General features: G+C 36.3%; 1 protein-coding gene across 5 annotated transcripts in view; it reads left to right on the forward strand.

The window, feature by feature from the left end:
* ATRNL1 (attractin like 1) overlaps nucleotides 1-22735 on the forward strand; it is a 513588-nt gene that overhangs the window by 70425 nt on the left and 420428 nt on the right. For all 5 annotated transcript variants that reach the window (XM_030487970.1, XM_030487973.1, XM_030487971.1 and 2 more), the window contains exons 8-10: nucleotides 2536-2791; nucleotides 11002-11185; nucleotides 15115-15269. In XM_030487970.1, the coding sequence (XP_030343830.1) occupies nucleotides 2536-2791; nucleotides 11002-11185; nucleotides 15115-15269 (595 nt within the window). The remainder of the gene's footprint in view (nucleotides 1-2535; nucleotides 2792-11001; nucleotides 11186-15114; nucleotides 15270-22735) is intronic.

Below are 22735 nucleotides of genomic sequence, written 5' to 3' on the forward strand. Positions count from 1 at the left end.
AAGGAACTAAGTAAGTTATAAAGGTAGTCTAAGTTTATAATGGGATTTGCTCTTTTTCAAAATATTTAGGCTGCTTAGGACCATTTGCACTTGTGTCCTTCCTATAGTCTCTTTCTGATTAGGCTTTTCAGATAAATGTCCACCTTTACGTGCCTAGGATGTTGGATTTTGTGCTGTATAACTATGCATGTAACATTTTGTTTTTTCATTCTGTATTTCTTCTACTGACTTTGCTCTATGAGCCTTTCTTTCTCCATGTTCAGCTGATCATCACTAACTTTTAAAGTGTTTTTTCAGCAGCACTAGGAGCTGCTTCATCTCAGAAATAGCCCTTAGCGAAGCTTAGTTAAATCTGTTTTTGTGGTTGATAAAGCAGTTGTCATGACCTTCTCGTCTTTTTCTCTGTGAATAGTTTTGTGTACAGGATCTGCTGTGTCATTTATAAAGATTGCTTCTCACAGGAGTGTTCTTTTATCTGAACTTTGAATCATTTAAGCAGAACTATGAGGAGGACTTTCTTACTGTCAGCTGTCTGAGTAATCATTTTGAAGTTCATGCAGCTCTTTGGGTCACCTTTTTTTTTTGCATAGTGTCTTCCTCAATGTCAAATGTTTTTCTCAAATACTGTTATACAGCACCTGCAACTCCCTAATTAGCTCTTCTTTCTGCTCTAGTCTATCTGCATTTAAATATAAAGAAATAAATATTTAATCATCTACTATGTTAGAGATGCTGATTTGCCTTTTGAGATCTCTGTGGCAGTGTAATGAATAAGCCATATAGGATCCTTTTAAGGAGGATATTTTTGCAAGCCATGCCTTTGAATCAGTGTACAACCTCCTTACAACTTTTGTGGGTCTTCACCATGCTGTTTGAAACGTTGTTTTGTCTCATGGGAAAAGAATGGGTTCAGATACATGTATCTAATCCGAATACAATTCATACTGAAGGATGTGAACGTCTTTTCTTCATACACCACTAGTCCAATAGATACTAATGGATAAGAGTATCACTGCATAGAAATGATTTAAATTCCAAATCAAGAAATGTTTACTTGCCTCAAATGAAAACAAAACAAAACAGTTGAAACTTGTAGAAATTTCAAGTGTGCTTTTGAAAACAGGTCAGACAGTTTGGTCAGTCATTTACTGACTAATCTCTCTGAGTAATGTGAAAGTTTTTCATGTGGCCCAGGACTCTGTTGTTTACCATCAAGCATAGGTATTATTTATGGCATTATAACCCTCACAAGCCTTTGTTTTGCTGGACTGAATAGATTGTCATTCTGCTGATATTTGACATGCCTGCGTTTGAGTTCATCTTCCTTGACGTGTATGGTGATAATAGCTTGCAGTTTACATTTCTATTTAGATCCCATCAGCAACTTGTACAAGTCTGAAATTTCTGCATGGTTGATCCAGACTTCTTACATTACGTCTTACTATATTTTCTAGTCTCGTTTTCTGAGGCTCAGTATTCCATGCCAAGCAAAACTTTGCCAAATTTTCTAAGCCTGCACCTTCCTTTTTTTTTTTTTTTTTTTTTTTTATTTTTAAGCCGGGTAAGACTGAATTCAGGGTAGAATATTGCAGTGTAGTATGAAGAAGACAACTGCAAACTGTACAAACACCACGCAGATGGGATGTGTTCTAGTATGTCCCAGCAAAGACTAATTATTCTCAGAGGTAATATTTTCTACCCAGGATAAACTGTCCCTGAGGCAGTCTGTGAAACTAACAAGCTGGAATTTGTTTTGTGACTTTGTATGCCTTGGTTTGCAACTATAGATGAAGTCTGAGATTTAGTAGGATTTGCTTTCAGTCAATATTTAAGTAAATCCTTCATGACTTATCAAACCAGATGGCATTGCTGTTTGAGGTATGTGGTTCATGAGGACTAGAAAATCTGTTTTGCATCCCTTTAAAAGAACTCAAAGTACTTCCCCATGGGATTTGATTTTAGCGAATGTGCCCAAGAGGATGCTATGTAAACATTGTCCCTTTTCTTCGGGCTCTGGTGACTGTGAATTTTCTCAGGACTTAAGTTACTTTGCTATTAGGCAAGAATGTGCTCTCTTCTGCATGTGCTGAATGAAATCCCCATAGACTGTGTGTGTGGAAAATCACATTTTAGTTCTGTGAACTGTTCCTTAAGAAAACAATATAATATCCTTTCTGTTTAGTGGCTTCCCCCCCCCCCCTTTTTGATAGAATACTGCAGGATGGATTAGAAGAGCCATGTAATTAAAGTTTTTCTGCTTCAAGTAATCCGGTTGAGATTCATTTTGGTGTCATTTTCATGGCTAAGTTTATTTTACAGAGAAATAGTCTCCTTATCATCATTGTTGGTTTAGTTTAAATATCGTTGCCTGGGATTAGTGTCTGATATTGAGCTGGTCAATGTAAGATTAAGCGTAAAGATTGAAATCGGATTGTTCAGTTATGAAATATTACACAGCACAGAAATATGTAGTTCAGATGTTATCTTTCTGTAACCTATTATTTGCTTTCTCTTCTCTCCCTTCCAATTTTACAGGAAGACATCTACATGTATGGAGGCAAAATTGAAGCAAATAATGGCAACGTTACCGATGAGCTGTGGATTTTCAACATACACAGTCAAACGTGGAGTGCCAGAACTCCTGCAGTTCTTGTACATGGCCAACAATATGCTGTGGAAGGTCATTCAGCACACATAGTAGAGCTGGACAGCAGAGACGTAGTTATGATTATAATTTTTGGATATTCTGCCATATATGGTTACACAAGCATTGTGCAAGAATACTACATCAGTAAGTCACTTTCAAATAATTTTATCACATACTGATTTAAAGAAATTCCAGTTTTTTTTTCCTTTAAGTGAAGAACACTGCTGTTTTCAACATGAAAATTTGTATTTTGCAAAATATAACCTCATTTTTTTTTTCTTTCCAATTATGTAGATCAGATTTCTTGTTAAGCAGTAGCATTTCATACAAGTTCGAGTATAATGGCTTTGGCTGTATATTATTATGTACGTGGCCGTGGTACTCTTAACAGGTAAAGGTTGAAACCAGAAAATCCACATTGTGGTTAGTGTTCTAATAAAACTTACCTTTTTTTTTACCACAGACTTACAGCTTTTACTGCAGAGTAGATAGATAGAGTAAAAAAGAGTAAGTAGGGCAAAAATCAGAACCATCAAAACAGAATATGATGTACAGTGCTTACTTAAATTACTTGGTTATTCTGAAGGTTAATGTTGCTGTAAAGCTTTCATTCTGATTTTTTGAAATATAAGAACCTCATTGTCTGTAGGGTTCTCTCTAAAGTGTACACATGTTGCTTCTAGAGAAAATAAAAGAAAATGAACACGAATTTTTGTAAATAACCTGCCTGGGAGGTTACTGGGAGCTGTCTGGGATTCCTCTTGCAAACTGTAAGCTTTTCCTAGGGGTAGTTTTCAATACTAGAATTAAATAAATGAAGATATTTTTTTTGTAACACGTAGTACATCTAAGAGATTATTTCCATTGAATAAACATGAAAATCGATACCTTCTGATGCTTTTTAAGGTATGTTTATATGCCTCCTAGTTAAAATTATAACATTTTCTTACTTTTTATAATTCCTTGTTTTCTATAGAATTGATCTGAGTCCCTCAGTTATTTAGGCAATCACAGAATGCATCATACAAAGTTTAAAAGAAATATGTGTCAAGGCATAAGAATTTTTTGACTGTTCCATTTAACTTTTTTGGCCTGTATACATATATATATAAACACTGTTTAAGCAGATTTATAGGCAGGGGAAATTCCTTCAAAACTCAGCGGGTTCTAATGCTTCCTGGCATTAGCTCTGATGGTACTGTTGTAATTTTAGAACTATGTTGAAAAAAGGATAAAAGAGAATGGGAATAAGAGCAGCAACACCATGATGTGCTTTATCCACAAAATTTGATTGAACTGCATTGAACTACTATAAAACTATGGTCTTAGAATGATGTTTCATGACAGCGTTCTATGATTTTTTTTTTTCCCAAGTATTAAAACACAGTTTTTAAAAAAACTTTATTTCTCAAAGTTTTTTTAAGCTATCAGAAGTATTTTCCTTGAAGACAAAAATATGTTGTTCTGTTTCTCTGCATGCTCATTCGCTATAATGTCTATTGGAACTTTGAATTAATTATTTGCTTCTTAACATGCTGCTTATTTAGTCTGGAGTAGAAGTACCAGTATTATTCTTGCCTGTTACGAAAAGGGGTACTCGATTCACTTTGGAGTGTAACATTTTCTTTCTGGCGGATTTTACTGCAGGCCTTATTGTTGAAATATATATAACTTGTTCTTACTTTAATCTTTTAAAATGTTAAAACTGTGTTTGTGGAGGATTAATAAAACAGATTATAACTAAGCGTATTTAAAAGAAACAAAACACCCTCCCCCTCCCAAACCATGGTGATAAGCTTTGAGTAGGAGAAACTTTTTTCTCTGGCAATTATTATTATGGGTCTGAATTATTATATTGTTTTTATGCCTCCCTTCTGAGGAGATAATTTCATCACATAGTAGTGAAAAATTTAGTTTGATAAAGAAAATATGTTTCACTTGTATCAAATATAAAGTAAACTTGTAAAAATAGAGGGTATTACTGTTGAAACCCATTGATTTCAGTGAGGCTACTGATGTGATAAAGGATTATTGGTGCATGCAATGCCTTGCAGAACATGGTCTATAATGCTGTAACAACCATTTCTGCTGTGGCTAATTCCCATGTTTCATTTTGCCTCATTGCATCTCCTTCCTTTCTCTCCCCTGTAAGTTAAATGAATTTTGTGGCAAATTTTCCTGAATTGTGTCAGCTGTAACATTTATCTACAGTTTTGCAGCTGTGGGATCATTTTTAACCATAAAATTCCAGATGGTGGTTTGAACTAAGAATGACTAGTTTTTGTGAGGGACTTCAGCAGCTCAGAATCCAAACTTTAAAGACATAGGAAGTGATAGAAGCATTTCTGTGAACCCAACCGAATAGGAAAGAAAATTTTTTATAAAAGGGCATTATGGAAAGAAAGATTAAAGTCCAATTTTTTCTCTTTGTGCTTTCTCTTAAAACGCAGATTGCCTTAACATTTCATAGAGTCATAGAATCAACTAGGTTGGAAAAGACCTTTAAGATCATCAAGTCCAGCCACTTCAAATTGTACTGCTTTGTTCTTTTAAAATGTTATCAGCCATGACTTCTAGTCCTAATGCAGGCTATTTTTCAAGCATTTACCAGGTGCCTATAGAAAGAAAGAGGTGTGGAAAGAGGTGACTTATCCTTTGGTTTATATGAATTGAAACGTCTAATGATCCAGTCCTGTTAATGAACTTTGAACTTGATACGTGATGCTAAAGCTTTCTTTAGTTAGTGTGACCCTGATTTCCATGGGGTCTAGGTCAAGAAACTTCTAAAGGAGTTTTAATTATTTGTGGATTCTTTAGCTTTTCACATAGTTATGTAGTTCTTAATAACAAAATACATGAATCAAATGTGTGCAGGGTCTGAAAATTTCTCTGACACTGTCTGATCAGTGAAGGAAGCAAGTTCTATCCAAGTCAAATTCTGGAAAAATTAGACATGGTTTATAGGCAGATTTTGACCATACAAAAGCACAGGAAATAATTTCTGCTCCAAAGGTGCGGTGGTTTGCAGAAACAAAAGAGCTTCCTGTTGTCCTTTCTTGCTATACCCAGACTTACGACTTTTGAGGAACCAATAAATCCTGGTATGGGAATTATATGAATGATTTTACTAACTTGAACCATAAAGCTTTTCTGGGTTACTCCCCAGAGAAATTTATTTCCCTTTAGGTTAGCAATACCTCATAAACCTTCCAAGAATCTCAATGTGAGTCTCAAGGTGAATATAATACTGATGCTTTCTCTTAGGTGAGGTTTATAAATCTCCTTATATATTAAGGAACTTCTGAATAAGTCCTCTGTGATGTTATTTTTTTTTTTTTTAAGAGTAGTTCTGTTTGGTTTAGCAGCATATCATTTTGTTTTCTAGGCTGAATTTTATTATGACTGTAGAAGTAAGTTATAGGTTGCTTTTGATTAAAAATCTTTCTTTGAATAGCCTTAAAAGAAATGGCCCTATGATGCAACATGTGTTTCCTCTTTATTTTAAGTTATCATAAGCTTCATGGTTGCTAAAAAAAAATTATTAAGTTTTCCACTGCAATGAAGTGAAGATGCCACACTTAGGTGCTTCTTGGATATAGAGTATATAGGTTAGATATAAGGAAGAAGTTCTTTTTTGTGAGGGTGGTGAGGCACTGGAACAGGTTGCCCAAAGAAGTGGTAAATGCTCCATCCCTGGCAGTGTTCAAGGCCAGGCTGGACAGAGCCTTGGGCGACATGGTCTGGTGTGAGATGTCCCTGCCCATGGCAGGGGGTTGAAACTGGATGATCTTAAGGTCCTTTCCAACCCAAACCATTCTGTAATTCTATATTCTTTTTACCTAGTCTGTTTGAAGGTTGTATTGTCTTAAGGACAGGCAACGTATCTAACTTTCTGTGGATTCTTACTGGATTTATTACTTCATATTAAAAAATACTGGTTTTCAAACATCTTTTTAGAAACAACCTTATCTTAAAATGCTATTTTAATTATTGTTTTGAATGATAAAAATTATTATTGCTCAAATTTGCAGTTTTTCTTGATTTGGCCATCTCTGTTTCATACAATGACATGAACTGGAGAAAAAGAAAACAAGAAACAATGTTTTGTTTCTTTCTGTTTTCTTGCCTTTCATTATTTGATGATGGAATAGTGTTACATCTTTGGATGCGATTAACTTCCTGTGAGCAAAACACTGACATTTATCACCTTGGCCATCAAAATCAGTGCTTTTTAAATGTAAACACCATATTTCATAATTCCTTTCAAAAATATGAGGATTAATCTTATACAGTTTGGATTTTGTGCATAGTGCCATTAGGAAATTGGTTATAATTTTAGTGGCTAGGCATCTTCTAATTCATAGACTACCTTTATCAATGGCCTGTTTATATTCACTTGTTTTCTGGGTGATACATTGTTTAATATAAGCAGCTTGTCTCCCTTCCTAGAATTCTCTTTGAGTTATATTTATAGATACCAGTCCTCCCTTTTGCAAGACTAATTAAGGCAACCTCATCTATTCTGCTGTCATTCTAATAGTTCATCTATGTACCTCTTCCACAAGGAGTTCATGCCTCTCGAATGCGGATGAATAATAAAACCTTTGGGATATTCTAGGTGAGATTTCATCAGTGCCTGGCTAACTAAGCTTTAATCCTACTTTATTGGGAGCACCTCACTTGGTAGGTAGTAAATTGACATTTGTACTGCATCCGTGAGAAAGTCATTAATGACTGTCTCTGGTGAAGCAGTGCTCCTACTCATTCTTCTCAGTCATTATCAACTGATGAGGTTCCATTTTATAGAAGTTCAAGTTGCTAATCCCAGCGCACAGTGTCTTTAAGTCAGTGTTGAATTTTGATCAATTTTTTTCTTGTAGCCAAGATCATCCAGTTCATTCTGCACGTTTTTCTGCTGCTTCTGTGAACTGGTGGTGTCTAAATTTATGCAATTATTGCACATTGAATTTGTGACAATGTCATAAAACGCACCCATTCTGATCCTTAAGACATCTCCCTAATAATCCCAGCACCTCTCAACACTGTTCATTGCTGCTTCTTTTCCAGTGCTCAAGTCCCATTCTATTATAATGGTTTATTTACCAATTTCCCAATGTGACACCATAGTAAGGATATTACTAAAGCTCAGATACTGAGAACACCTACTCTTCCTTCTGTAGATAATTGTTTTTTAGGTAAAGGTGGTGTAAATGGTTTGATACATTTATATTGTTTAGGGAAAGAGTTTCCCATTATTTCAACTTTTTTATTTATCCTTTAAAAAAACAAACAAACAAACAAACCCAACTTTGTCCTAAACCTTTGCCTATTACTGAGGTGAGATTAAGGTCTGTAATTAATTAAGAGAGGTTCAGATCCTCTCTCCTCCCTCTGGTCTTCAATGTCAGCACCATGGTTGCTGTTCTTTGGTAGTATCTAGCCAGCTTTGTTCGAAATGCCTGCCACTGAGCCTGCGTTTTCACTTGCTGCATCTGTCAGGAGTTTGCAATGGAGTTGTATCTCCGGCTTCAGTTCATTGAATTGGTGAGTTTAGCTTCTATCTATCTCAGCTGTAATTTCTTTTCCTGTTTACAAGTTTTGGTAGATGCCTTTTTTCTTTCACTTGATCAGTCTCCTGGAAGGGAAAGCTGGACATGAGGTGTATCATTCTGTTTGACAAAGGTGACCAGAATATTGCAACCTATAGCAATGTCCAGCACTTTAGCATCTGACAGATGTAATTATCTGAAGTTATCACAGTGACTTGCATCAGCATTGTGAGAGAAACTTTATGTGGTAGAAATCCCTGGAAAATTGCCCAGATGTTGATGAAAAATGTCAAATTAGAAATGAAAAATAGAAGCCCTTATTACTGGAAGGATTTTCTTTTTTTTGTGATTTTATTTCAAAATTCATTTGACCCTATTTTTACACTATTAGACTTACAAATTGAAATCTGGAAATAAACAAAAAATCCTATTTCCTTCTCTCTGGTTTGTTTATTCATTGATATATTTCTGTATTTGGCTTTTTAAGCCATTGATGATGCAGTTTTGCATGACTGATTTGGTCAATTGAATACTTCTTCTGATCTAATGATAGAAAGAGTGGGATCTCTTTGAGTATGAGAAGAGTTATGTAAATACCTTCAATAAAAATTGGATTTCTGTTTAAAGAAGATAGGTGATGATCCATATCAATGACTTGTTTGGGAAAAAACCCAGATCATATGCATAGTAATGTCTGTAAATTCAGACAGAATTGTATTTTTGTCTGTATGGTGCAATATTCAAGATGCCGAAGAAGTGTGAAAGATGTCAAAACTGTAGATACACATTTTGGTATTCAAAACTCAGCTCAACTAAATTTTAGAATAGGAAAAAGGAGAAACTCTAATAATAACATTTTTGACTTTCATTTCAGTAAGTTATTGCTGGACCTCTTTGCTCAAATTTACATAGTTATCTATAGCACATGGTTTTTATTACACAAGCAGATACACAGTTATTCATATTTCCGTGCAAGTCATGTAAAGCTTGCAGTTTTACTGTAGATGGTAATGCTACATAAACCAGATGCCCCATCCCTGGCAGTGTTCAAGGCCAGGTTGGACACAGGGGCTTGGAGCAACCTGCTCTAGTGGAAGGTGTCCCTGCCCGTGGCAGGGGGTTGGAACTGGATGAGCTTTAAGGTCCTTTTTAACCCAAACCATTCCATGAATCTTTGATTCTGTGAAATGCAAAATATTCTATGATGCATGTGATCAACACCATTGTGCAAATTTGTGTGGAGAAATAGTAGTTTTTTCTTGAAAAGGATGTATGCCAATCTTCATCTTCATTTTTCTTTCCTTTTTTTTTTTTTTTTTCATTTAAATAGTGATCAGCCCTGGTGTTGGTGATAAAGTTGTATCTGCGGATTGACTCTTCACCAACCCTTTTAGATAAATTGTATCAGGTAAATCTATCTATTAGCAAGGTAAATTATGTGTAAAATGCCGTACTATTGGTACAAATTTGATGTTTGTGTTCAGAATTGCAGTTCTTAATAGCTTTCTAATACCCAACATAGAGATTGGAATAAAATACATATAAATAAGATAAATATAATGTGTTGGATATAAATCGTGTATTACACAAATACCAACGTTCACACAGAAAAAATCTGACTGAAAGTCATCAATCTCCTCACTGAACAGAAGAATCCCGAGGAAAAAGAGATAATTTTCACCTATGTAATATCAGATAAAAATTGAAATAGAATTTAAACTCTCAGGTGAAGCAAGGTGTGTGGTAGCGTGTGCTAGCCTTGGATAAATAAGTTCATAATGGCAGCCAATTTAGGTTGGAATTAGGAGACTGCTTCATTTTGGAAGTTCTTGTCCACACTTTCTATTCTTCTGACTTCATCTTCAAGAGGCTGCAAGTGAATGATTTCTTCCATTTCACATCCGTAGATCTGGCTGCCTGAATAGGCTGGCTTCTACAGGGAATACCTCCTGGCTTGCTCTTTTTGTGACATATATCATCAGCTGGGAAGATGGAGAAGAAAAAAATTGGAAATCTCAGGGCCACAGGCAATAAGTGATCACTTAACCTCTCTTTTCTTATTGCTATTGTGAAATATTTTCCAGTTGTGTTTTATTCTTCAGTAATAACAGCTATTGTGAATGGTTTTATCTGGTGTCTCTTTGCAGTTATTAATGATATGATGTAAAATGTGGATTTAAGTGCCGGTTTAATGAGCTGCTATCAAATTATCCTTCTGTGAGTTTTCAGCAACTGAGTAGATATATTTGCAGTTAAATAACTAAGAAGCGGTAGTTGGAAACTGATTTTAGCTCTTTAACTGTGCAGTTTGCTAGCAAAGTGTCTATATGTGTGTGTACGTTGAGCTTCTCACAGTTCACAGCAGTTCAGTTTCTGCCAGGCTTCTCCAGACAATTTCCTCATGATGGAGTACAGGTGTTCCTAACGCAGCTGAAGGAGCTGGAGCACTGAAATCTCATTAGCCCATGTCTGGTGGGACAAAGTTAAGGTTGGGAGAGAATTAATCATGACCCTTAATTTCCTTTTTTCCAAAAGGTTTGTTTTGGTTTTTTGTTCTTTTTTTTTTTTGGCTTTGTGTGTGTGCTGAACTCACATGGGAAAGTATTTGATACTGCTTGGCACCTGTGACAACAATGCATTTCTGATTTAATCAAGAATAGCAGATAATAGTCTAATATCTTTATCCAATTGAGCTATTGCTGTATTTGGAATTATAGTGAAAAATGGTTTTATATACTTAAAACTCCTAGTATTGTGTGTTAGCAATAGTAAACCTTAAACCTGTCTTTTGTCCGTCTGTTCCAGGGTCTAATTCTTGGCTTGTACCAGAAACAAAAGGAGCAATTGTGCAAGGTGGATATGGCCATACGAGCGTCTATGATGAGCTGACAAAATCTGTTTATGTCCATGGTGGATACAAAGCATTACCTGGCAATAAATATGGATTGGTGGATGATCTTTACAGATATGAGGTTAATACTCGGACATGGTAGGTGGGATTTATCATGTAGGAAACTGTTATATGTTACTGAGAAAGAAAATGTAAGCATTCAGTAAGGTAGAGTAAGGTTCTAGTGAAGTCATGTGGGCAGAGATCCTTTGCATGTTGCAGAGCAGTACATTCTCTGCAACAAAATGGAAGAATTGTGGCCAGCAGATTAATGGATTAATAGACTTTAGCCAGAAAATTAATGGAGCTACGCAATGAAGGAATGGCAGGGAGGAAGTTTTGCACATGTTGTACAAACTAAGAAGAGTTTCCTATCTAGAAATAACCGCTATGGAGAAAACGCATACTGTTTCCACCTGGCGTGAATATACTGCTGGTGCACATTCAAGTACCTGTTATATAAATAAGTAGAGAAATCAAAGAACTGTGCAAGGTTATTTTTGATGGAACTGTTAGAAATAAGAGAGAAAATTCCTGGTATTGTATAGGGATCCTTAGTTATTAATGTTCTTGGGTCTTCTATTTCTGTCAGTTCCATGTCCCTCAAGATTATTGTAGCTTATGAATGGTACTTGTATCCTATGTATAGGAAGTGACCTTAAAGGTTTATTCCTACCTTAGAGACGATTTGAGGTCAAGAACTATTTCTACAGAACATTTTATTCCTGCAATTTAATATTTGTGTTGAGAATTAATGGCTTAACTTTAAGCACACAAGACTTGCTCTCAGATGTTGGAAATGGGGGTTTGATAAATCACTGAGGCTCTTAATTTTTGAATGTCACTAACTCATGGCACTTGGAAACATTTTTACAAGAATTTTTTGTCCCTGTTAATGTATTTTTAAATTGCTGGAATTTTAATACTTTCTTATTATAGTCTATCCTTGGAACAAAGTGATCTTGTATCTTTTGATGGTCTGTTCAACAATATAATAATAATTACTGGAATATTTTTATTCATTATGTTAAAAACTGCAGCTTGTAGAGAACTTAACTCTTTTATTTCATGAATATTACACTGGAAGGCAGTTATACTGTGGTTGAGAGGGTGAAGTAATGACACTTAGGTAGTAAAAAAATCTTTGTTTGCTGTATCTTTGACAATTTATAATCAGAATTCAAAGCACTCTGTGAGGCAACTGAGCCTGAACACACCACTGGCCATGTTGGAGTATGAGGAAGAGGTGGAACCAGAATGGCTTTCTCATGGCCACGTACATGGCTCTTTTCAGTCTCACATTTGATTTTCCTCATGGTCTCTGTTTTTCTCACACTCACTCTCTGTTTCTCTGTTTGATCTGGCTGAGGTTCATGTGCTTCACTAAGTCTTGGTATACAAAGCTGATTACTTACTTTATTCAGTGGCATGTGGGTTTTCATTTCTCATATCAATTAGGCATAGGATTAATGTTTCTTGGAATATGAGGGGCTAATATTTTAATTCCTAGTGTGAACATTGTTCCTAATACATAAAGGAGAATTACAGTGTTTGTAATACCTGCATTGCTTTGCATTACTTGTATACTGCTGCAGTTGGCAACTGAGGGACAATGTGGTGCTGAGCTTAGATAATGGCCTGAAACAGTGGAAGCACCTGCTGGCTCCTGGGTATTTCTATTACCATTATAATACCATGCTGCTGTATGCAACTCCTGGCACCAGTACAGTTGACATGCCCTAATGTTTGCGGATACATGTATATGTGCATAAATAATGAATTCACTATAAAGTGTGCTGAGACTCTCACATAATTTGCAGGGGGTTGATACATGTTGGGGAGTTCTGGAGATTGCTCTCATCAGTGATGCTGACATGAATGATGAATAGTGATATCATGGCCAAATGAACAAATTTGGTGTGTATTACGCTTCCACTTCTGCTGAATCTTGGGGAAAAGATACTGTTACCAGGAGGGATAAAACTCAGCAGACTATGAGCAAAAATTAGGGAAGAAAACCCCTTGTACAATGTGGAGACCGGGGGTGGGGCAGTGCAGTTGGGTGACAAGTAGAAAAGTGAGTAGCCCAAAGAAAAACTGCGGGGATTGCTGTTCCCTGGAGCAGTGTACAGCTCTTTAAATCTTTAGTGATCTAGACAGCTGCAAGGCAGGAGAATCGAGACAGAGCCTAGTGTATGCATAGCAATTAATGTAAGCTAGGAGGCAGGAGCTGTAGAAAACTGGTAAAGACAGAAATCAATAGTCCAAATAGACAAAGACAATATGTTCTTAGTATATCATCATTCTTTCAACCCATAGCAGCAGTATTGCTCCATTACTAGTTAAAAATAACTGTTTTAAAATAACGTCTTGTCTTATTTCCTTGTAATTTCTAATTTTGTACGTTGCTAACTGATGAATCGAAACCAGATGCCACATTTTTCTGAGTAGGTACCATAAGTATTCTGTATGAAGCTAATTCTTGGTTAGAAAAACACAACTTAGGTGGTGCTCTGTTTTCAAAGTTTATTAATCAGAGTCACACAAGAAAAGTGCAAATCACTTAGCAACAACAAAAAAAGGGTTCAGCCAGAAGCACATTGGTGGGTATGTTGGTGGCTTGAAGGAATTACCACGTTTTTAAGAAATTAAAAAGATCTCATTTGCTTTCATTTAGTCTTTGGTACTTCCTTTGCTGTTACTTTCTAGGGGTAAGGAGAAATCTATTTAAATGTCAGAATTTAGGTTTAATGCTTTCCTCTCAGCTTGCTTAAACATATTATCTCCTGTCATTTAAAAAAAATCTTGAGTTTACTGATTGATTTACACCATTATGTCAAAACAATGAAATATACTTCAAACCCTCTCTCCCCCAAATCCTACAAAGATGTAAACATATTGAACAAGTGTTGAATTGGTATGATTCAAGAAGGATGGTATTATTTAATCAGAAGGAAAGATTGTGAAGTCAGTATGTTCATTAGAGGAAACGATGACAAAACTGTTTAATTGTGTGAGCAGTGTTCAGTAACACAAGTGAAAGTGAGAGTCTAAACTTCGAAATTTTTAGATTTCTGGACATCTAAAAGGTTATCGGGGGAATATGAATAATATTCTGTACTGGTGATCTAATCAGCTCTTCACAAACATGTCTACAGCTGATCCGCTGAAGTAATCCAAGCTGGCAAAACGCACAAGTGGTTACTTTGTCCCTTGGTGAGGTTTGTTTGCTGTGATTGAATCAAGCTTGTATTCTGTTCTTTCTACTAGCCCTCCACCTGCCACTATAAAACTGCAGCACTGATAGCTCTTGGCTACTGCTGGGCCCATGTTATTGCCCTGGCGCAAAGCAGACTGCGCATCACAGCCTAAAATGAGTGAAAAGAGGTCAAAGACTTAACATGCATGGACTATTTTTTTAATTTATTTATTTTTTGATACTGAAATCTGTGTGTTTGAATTTGCCAGCCTGAAAATATATATACACACACACACATATATATATATATATATATGAAGCAGTGCAAGTGTTTTTCATCATACCTAGAATGACTTCTACCAATTTCTTTTCCAGGTCTGAGTGCTTAATTAATTAACAAACAAAAAGAGATTCTCCTTTTCCAATACTGGGAATAGTCTAAAGATTCTTTTAGCCTTCTAAAGAATTCTTTATTGCACTCTTGAGCAAAACCACAATATGGCTAAGGATATATAAGAATATAATAATGTTTTCATTCAGTTTTGAATTAAATTTGCCATATCATTAGTCACTTCTGAAGAATGTAAACATGATACAATCTATTTCATATGCATTATTTGACAAGCTTTAACTAAAAAAGCATGACATTTTAAATGAGTGTTAAATATATTTGTTGTAACAAGAGGAACTTCATAATCTTGAAACAATTTGAATATATTTCATCATATTTAGTGTTTTTCCTTGTATTTTTTATTGTTTTCATCTATAAACTTTTTTGATGCAGGTTTTCACATGTTAGTATGAATTAATTTGTTCTTATATTTCATAGGACTATTTTAAAGGAGAGTGGTTTTGCAAGATATCTTCATTCAGCTGTCTTAATCAATGGAGCTATGCTAATTTTTGGTGGAAACACTCATAATGATACTTCCCTGAGTAATGGTGCAAAGTGTTTTTCTGCTGACTTCCTTGCATATGATATAGGTATGTATTGTTTTCTTTCTCATTTGAGTTTTAAGTACCACAGTGTTGCTTTCTCAACCCGAGCTAATGTGATTCTTTAAAGTCTTGATTTCAAACACCTTCAAGTTATTTATAAATTATAGTGTAAAAATAAAAGCAGTCTTTGTTACATAGTAGGATTTTTGTTTGGGGGCAAAGCATAGTAGCTAAAATGATCAGTTTTAAGAAATGTGCCTAATACTGTGTTACAGTATGGGTAGTGGGTAGGTTGTTGCTAAATGAATTGCAAGAGTTGGTGCATTTTGGTGTTATGAAAGTGTGCTGAACACAGACACTAGTGGTTATTGCCTTCAGAAGTTGGTTTATTTTTCATAATGAATATCTACATAGTACTAATAAAATATGATGCTGGAATTAAAAAGAGCAAAACAAAACCAAACCAAAACAAAACCAACAAAAAACCCTCAATCCTCCCTCTCCCCCCAAAAAAACCCCAACCAAAACCCCCCAAAACCAACACCACCCCTCCCAACTGAAACAAAACCACTTCCCCACAAATAACACTTGAAAGGTTCCTAAAAAGATTTGGAATTGGTGGCAGTTTGGAAAATGCATTGCTCAGTGCTTGTATCAAGGCACCACATGGCTCTGAATCGAAAATGAGGGAGTGGAGAAGCCCAGGTAGGCATCAGTCTGAAAGGTGAGGTGGGGGTATCAGGTGGTGGCTCAGGAAGCTGAGAAAGGTGGAGCTGCCCCAAGCTGAAGAGCAATTTGGAAACATAGGAAGTCCACACCGCAAGAAGCAGAGTGTAAACACCTCTTGGGAGATGGATTGCGGTAGGTAGTGGGTTGTAGCTGAGCAGACAGAGGTTGGGGCTGATGCTGAGGTGCATGGGTTTTGCTGGGTGTCTTCCTCTGACAAGTTGCCCCCCTGTGTCCTGCCTCTTCCTGTCCTTTTCAGATCAGAGTATTAATTAAAAGATTCCTGCCTTTGAGAAGGAAATACGTTACTTGATCAGAATAACTGCCTTGGTATGTGTCTGTTTCACATATGTTTGTAGCAGCACCTTACCCACAGTCTAACATGAGCGGTCTTGCTGAGCAGGAGGAAGATTCTGGGGCATACTCCCTTGTATAGACTAATGGGATAACTACATTAAATGCATCAGGGCAATAATAGACTATAGAATACATTTGTATCATTATGTTAAGGATGAAAATATGTTTCCATGGATAATAGTGCAATGAAAATGGCAGTTATTTGTGCTTAGTTTCATGGACAGAGATAGTCTTAGGAGGATGGTGCTAAAAAAAAGGTTTACTTTTGAAGAAGCAAAGCCTGCTAGTGTGCAGTACAAATGTCAGAATATAGAATTCATTCGCAGTTATCCTAGTTTAAAAGTTGAAGTGAAGAGTAGCAGAAGAACCCCACGGAAATTTGCTGGCAACCAATTGGAAGGAGGCTGGAATGTCATTCAAGAAGAATGAGGTGATTGGAAATGACAGTTGACATGAGATAATGGTTAATGGAACAAGGTGCAAGTCATACACTTTGGGAATGATAAAAAATTGTTCCTACAAACTGAAGAAAATGACAGTGGCTCATGTGTCTTGGTCAGGAGTGACGTGTGGCTTATGTAGTCCTAATGAAAAGAAGGAGGAAGCATCGATGCCATTCTCAAGGCCCTGGATATCTTTGTAGAATTTTGGCAACAACGCACATTTAAGAAAGAGAAACTGGAACAGGGCTCTTTCTTTCATGGCAAGTGGTATTAAGGCTGGCTGAAGCATGAGGAGCCTTTAGTAGGTAATAAGAGGATGTGGTATATTTAATTTTGCAGAGAGTAGCTGAGAGCAGGAACGATTGTTGTTTGTAAATATATGATAAGTATACACTTTGGAGGAAAACTGTTTAAGGTAAAAGACACTCTCAAGGCGAGACTACTTGGTTGTAAGCTTTCAGTCTGTAGAATGGTTCCAACCATTAGATCTGTGCAGTTATGGAAAAGCCTCCCTATAGGATTGTGGAGGCTGTAAATCTAAGGGAATTTAATGAGTCCATATCTGTTTCCTGTCTTGTTTATTGCCACTGCTGTTCTTACCATAAATAGTTTTTCCCTTCCCTAATGTTCATGTCCATATTTTATGCATAGGCTGCAAATATAAACACACGGGTCATAATTGTGCCAAAAAGCACACACACTTGTCCTGGGAGCTAAAAATTGCGAAATGTGTCAGAGCAATCTGGGAAATGGACTCATGCATGATCCTACTGAGAATAGCCTGTGGATAGTGCCTGGATCTATTCTTGACAAGCATTTACCAGCTGACTACAGTGGTAGAAGAGGGTGAGGCAAGATCCTTTTCATAAGACTAGTTGATGGCTCTTTATGGCTTTCTGTTTAGGTATCAGTGCAATGCATTTGCTTTCATACAAAAATAATCGGTGAATTAACTACATGGAACATGTATGTCTTATCTCCTGCCAGTTCCACTGGGTGTGTGATAATGTCTTTTCAGAACAGTTGCATTTTTTGACTGTATCCGTGTATTACATATTCTGTAGCTTCTTGTAGGCGTCTGATGGTGTGAGCTATTGATTTTTGTTCTCACTTCAGTTTACATCTGGTTTTAATTTTTAATGAGATAGAGCTCCCTCCTCATTTTAGAGGATAATATTACTTATTGGTCTACATTTATTTGTAGACTGTGCACTTGAGAATCAATGGTATGAATCCCAGAACCTGAATAAGTGTAACTTTGACTTTCGTGCACCAGGAATTTATGCTCTTACTTCATGAAAATGTTCTAAGAAAATGTCATATGCTTTTTTTTCAAGTGGAACAATATATTGTTTTTTCTAGTCAATTACAATACTTACTATGGTATTCATGTTTTCTTGCAAGTCACATTCTCCATATGTTATCAAACTGATAAAATACAAAGGCAACTGTTGTAGTAATTACTCTTTAAAAAATAATTCTATCAAGATGGATTTATTAAGACTTAACATTCTGTATTATTCATTTCACCAAATTAAAAACACCATCTCATGGCACGTATTACATAAAGTCATACTTTTCCAGAAGATAGTAAATATTTTACTAAAAATTAAACAATTATGGAATGGGTATATTTCAGAATTATTTTTTACTTTGTATCATGAGTTTTTGAACAATGCTTGGAAGAAAAAAATATATGATGCTATCAGTATGACATTTCCTAGATATCTTGCAAAGGATGGAATGTAATACTCTGTCGTGTAAAAAATGGGTGCTGTCTAGAAACCAGCTGAATCCTCGAGACAGAGCCTATACTATTTATGCTCAAGCTGGGCTATAGAGTACTTTTGATTATCTCTCATTATATGTGACATAGTCTTATGGATAGATGGCTTCAGCTTTTTATTATCCATGAAAATGTTTACTGTTTTTCATATTAATGTGACATGACCATTTAGGGGGTGTCATGGTTTAACCCCAGCCAGCAGCTAAGCCCTGAACAGCCACTTGCACAATCTCCCACAGTGGGATGGAGAAGAGAATCAGAAGGGTAAAAGTGAGAAAATTCATGGGTTGATATAAAGACAGTTTAATAGGGAAAGCAAAAGCTGCACATGCAAGCAGAGCAAACCAAGGAATTCATTCACCACTTCCCATTGCAGGCAGGTGTTCAGCCATCTCCAGGAAAACAGAGCTCCATCACACATTGCAGCTACTTGGGAGGACAAATGCCATTACTCCCAACGTCCCTCTTTTCCTCTTCCCCCATGTTTATATGCTGAACATGACCCCATATGGTGTGGGGTCAGTTGTCCCGGCTGTGTCCCCTCCCAACACCTTGTGCACCCCCAACCTACTCGCTGGTGGGGTGAGGAACAGAAAAGGCCTTGACTCTGTGTAAGGGCTGCTCAGCATGAAAACATCCCTGTGTGTTATCAACCCTGTTTTCAGCACAAACCCACAACATCACCCCATACCAGCTACTGTGGAGAAAATTAACTCTACCCCAGCCAAAACCATCGGGGGGGAGTGGGGGGGTGGGGGTAATCTCAGTTAAATTTAGCTGCGTAAAAGGTTGTTTTCTAATATAATCTGGTAATCCTGGCTCCTCATCTAGTCGGTGGAAGGCGACAAGTATTTAATTAATACTTGCAATAATAAAATAATAATACAAGCAATTAATTTTACTAAGCTTAGGACAGAGTTGCTCTTTTTTTTTCTTCTTTTCTGGCATCAGTCATTGCTCTCAAGGTACTGAACTTAGTCTACAGACAAGTTTTAGACAGTTAAATGTGTCATGAGCCAAGAGCTCAATTCAGTCATTTTAAAGACTTACTGTATTTGAATATACTTGTTAAAGCTGAAGACTCGGGGATCTGGAGATGTTATGAGAATTATTATGATGCCCTAATTTTCATAAGTAAATATTGTTTGGTGTGTTTACTTAAGTAGCAGTAGACATACTTAGGACGGTAAGTCTGCTGCATAAAATGAGCTTTAGAAACCTGGCCTTGATTATACTTTTGTTCATTGATATTTTACTACCTGACTTGCCCCCAGGTTGCTCTGGCAACTCCTTGCAGATCCACACATGGTTTTCATTGTAGAGGTGCCAGTTTCCAACGGAGCTGTTGTTGCTTACGTTATGCTGAAAGAGGAACCATGGCAATGGGGACTGGGCTGCCACTGGGCTCAGTCTTGGATGCCGTGGTTGACCTGCAGTTTTCTAACTGATGTTGGTTATGGCTTTTCTTTATCTACGGTTCACTGGAGTGCTATAGTTACCTGTTCAGTATACAAAAAGAGGCTGAAAGGCTTCCGGTGGTGAGCTCCTGCCTACTATAGATGTAATGTCAGTGTTTAACCTTGGATGTTTATTCAATTCTTCTATGATAACATTTTGAAAGATACTTGTAGCATTTTTCTCATTTAGAAAAGGAATTTGAATAAGTGCATATAGCAAAAATAGATATGCAGTGCTTGTGAAAGTGTGCTCTGTGACAGCTGTTTGGAAATCAGGGAGTTACATAATAATGACAATACAAATTAGGATGTGCGTGTCAAACTCTGGCTGCATACTTGTAATTAATAGGGATGTATCTTTCAAAATAAGATATTATCTTGTTCTTCAGTCTTTGCTGTGTAATTGAGAAACTATATATTAGGATTTGTACCCCAAGTTCTCCCAGCTCCTTAACAGTACTTTGTATACCGTTGGGAGACTGAGACATGGTAGAAAGAATAATCACCACTGACTTTAATTTCTACAGAGTGCTTAGATCCCGCAGAGATTAGTTCAAATGAATGTGTAATAGAACTGAAGAGGAAGTGTGACATGTACAGTATTGATGTTTTGCTTATGTTTTCTTCTTGGTACAAAGTGTGACGTTAGTTCAGTCTGCTTTTTTTGTCTTCAACAACAAAATCAAGAGTTGATTATTGTTGGCTTCAAATTCAGGATTGTGTTTACTGCCCACATAGATGTAGAGTGGTTCAGCCAGGCTAGTGTGCTGGGGAGTTTTTTCTGAATACTTGGTAAATTATGTACATTGTATAAAGAATAGAATATACTTCAGAGAGAAACCAAGGTGATATGTCTGCCATACAAATTTCTAGTCTGACTCTGCTCCAAAGAAAGTATTATTGCTTTGTAGAAGTTAGTCTAATGAGTACACATCTCAGTAACTGGGCTGAATTCTGTGAAAGGATAAAAGTAGTGAAATAAGTAACATTCCATGAAAGTAGTTCTTAGTTTTTTTAAACACTTAAAAAAACCCAAAATGAAACCTCTTTGTGAAGGCATCTCATTGTTTGTCCATGACGGAGGATTGTTTGGTTCAAGTTAGGAAAATTTGAGGTTACACTTTATATATGTGTTTACATTAATTTGATAAAAAATACCATACTTGAATCAGCTCCTGTGGGCTGAATGGGCTCCAGTATAATTGAAATGAGCTAAAAACTATTATGTATTCTTCTTGCTGCTATTGGCCTTCTGAGATTGTGACAATCATGGAAAGCCCTCCCAGAGAAAATAGAACTCTATGGTAGTTTCCCCCAAAATAACAGAAGTTACACTGAATATTCAGTCACACTCCACCTTCTGGGCTGTACCAGCAACCAGCTTTTTGAAGCAAGAATCCTCCTTGCTCTGTTCTCTCCTGTAGGCTTGGGAAGAATAGAAGGTTGCAGCATTATGGCTGTTTTTCTTCTCTTTTATCCTCAATATTTGTATCTGCTGCGAAGGTTTAAAAAACACACCATGTGTCTGTCTTCCTTATGTTGCCCTGTAATTAATGTTACAGTGCTGATAGATGTATAAATTTATAATTTATATGACACTAGTAGTATTGGAAAGGTTCTCTGTCTCTGAATGTGTAGATGGGTAGTTGGAAGGCTGTGTCCATATGGGTTTTAATTTTGTAAAGGAGAGTTCAATGTACTCCCTGGGGAACCTGTTGAAATACTACTGAAAGATAAAAGACCCCCCCAACTATCACACTATGTATTTATATACATATGTGTATTAAGTGCACATACTTATATGTATCTATATACAAAAATGCACACATGTGCATGTTGAAGGATTTGTTTTCAGCCCAACTGCAGATAAAAAATTTCAAAGCTGTACTCCTAAAAACTTCAGGATATATTTTTGAAGTATTAGCTTGGGATTAATAAGTCCTCTCTTTGATTTTTTTAATTGTAAAACTGTGACACAGGAGCCCCCTCGGCCCTCCACGGGCTTAAAACTCTTGCATTTCTATTCCAATCAGAGCTTAGGAAAGTAATTTAGATTATATCTTATGAGTTTTCAGATGCAAAATTTGCAGGTAAAAATAGATTATTTGGATACACAGAATAAGAATTTAAAACACAGATTCTAACTACTGAGACTAGTATTTGAAGAAAAAAAAAAGGGGGGAAGAAAAAATGCTTTTTCTAGGAATAAGGATATTTATTTTGGTTCCTGGCCAAAACGTAGTGTTAGTATGCCTAAGGTATAACACTACTAAGGTAGTGTTTCCATATGCCTAAGGCAGTTCCTGTAGTTTCAGTTTATGAAGTATTCAGTCTCAGTCCTTTTGTTTCATGTATGCCAATTGCTAAAGTAGCTGGACACCCTAGAAAGGTATAGAGAATGACTTACAGGGAACCTTTATAAAACCCAAAACCTGAGATCACTGGAATATGGAAGCTCCCATGCTCCCTCCTAGTGGTAGTTGTATTTCAGTGTTGTTTGTATCTATGGGAGAAGTGCAATAACAAACACCTTTAATACAGTAATATATTCTGCGATGTTTCTTTTGTAAGTCTCTCCCAGCCTAGATTTCAATTTATTATTATGGATTAAATAATATGCAAATTTAGTTGCTTATGAAAGGCAATATTTCACGTGAAATGTTATTTCATGTGAAATGTTACGTTTCTTCTAGGGTATTCAAACAAAGCTTAAAAACTTTTTCCTGTTTGGAAAAACACCTC

The sequence above is a fragment of the Strigops habroptila genome, chromosome 5, assembly GCF_004027225.2.
Source record: "Strigops habroptila isolate Jane chromosome 5, bStrHab1.2.pri, whole genome shotgun sequence".
NCBI lineage: Eukaryota > Metazoa > Chordata > Aves > Psittaciformes > Psittacidae > Strigops > Strigops habroptila.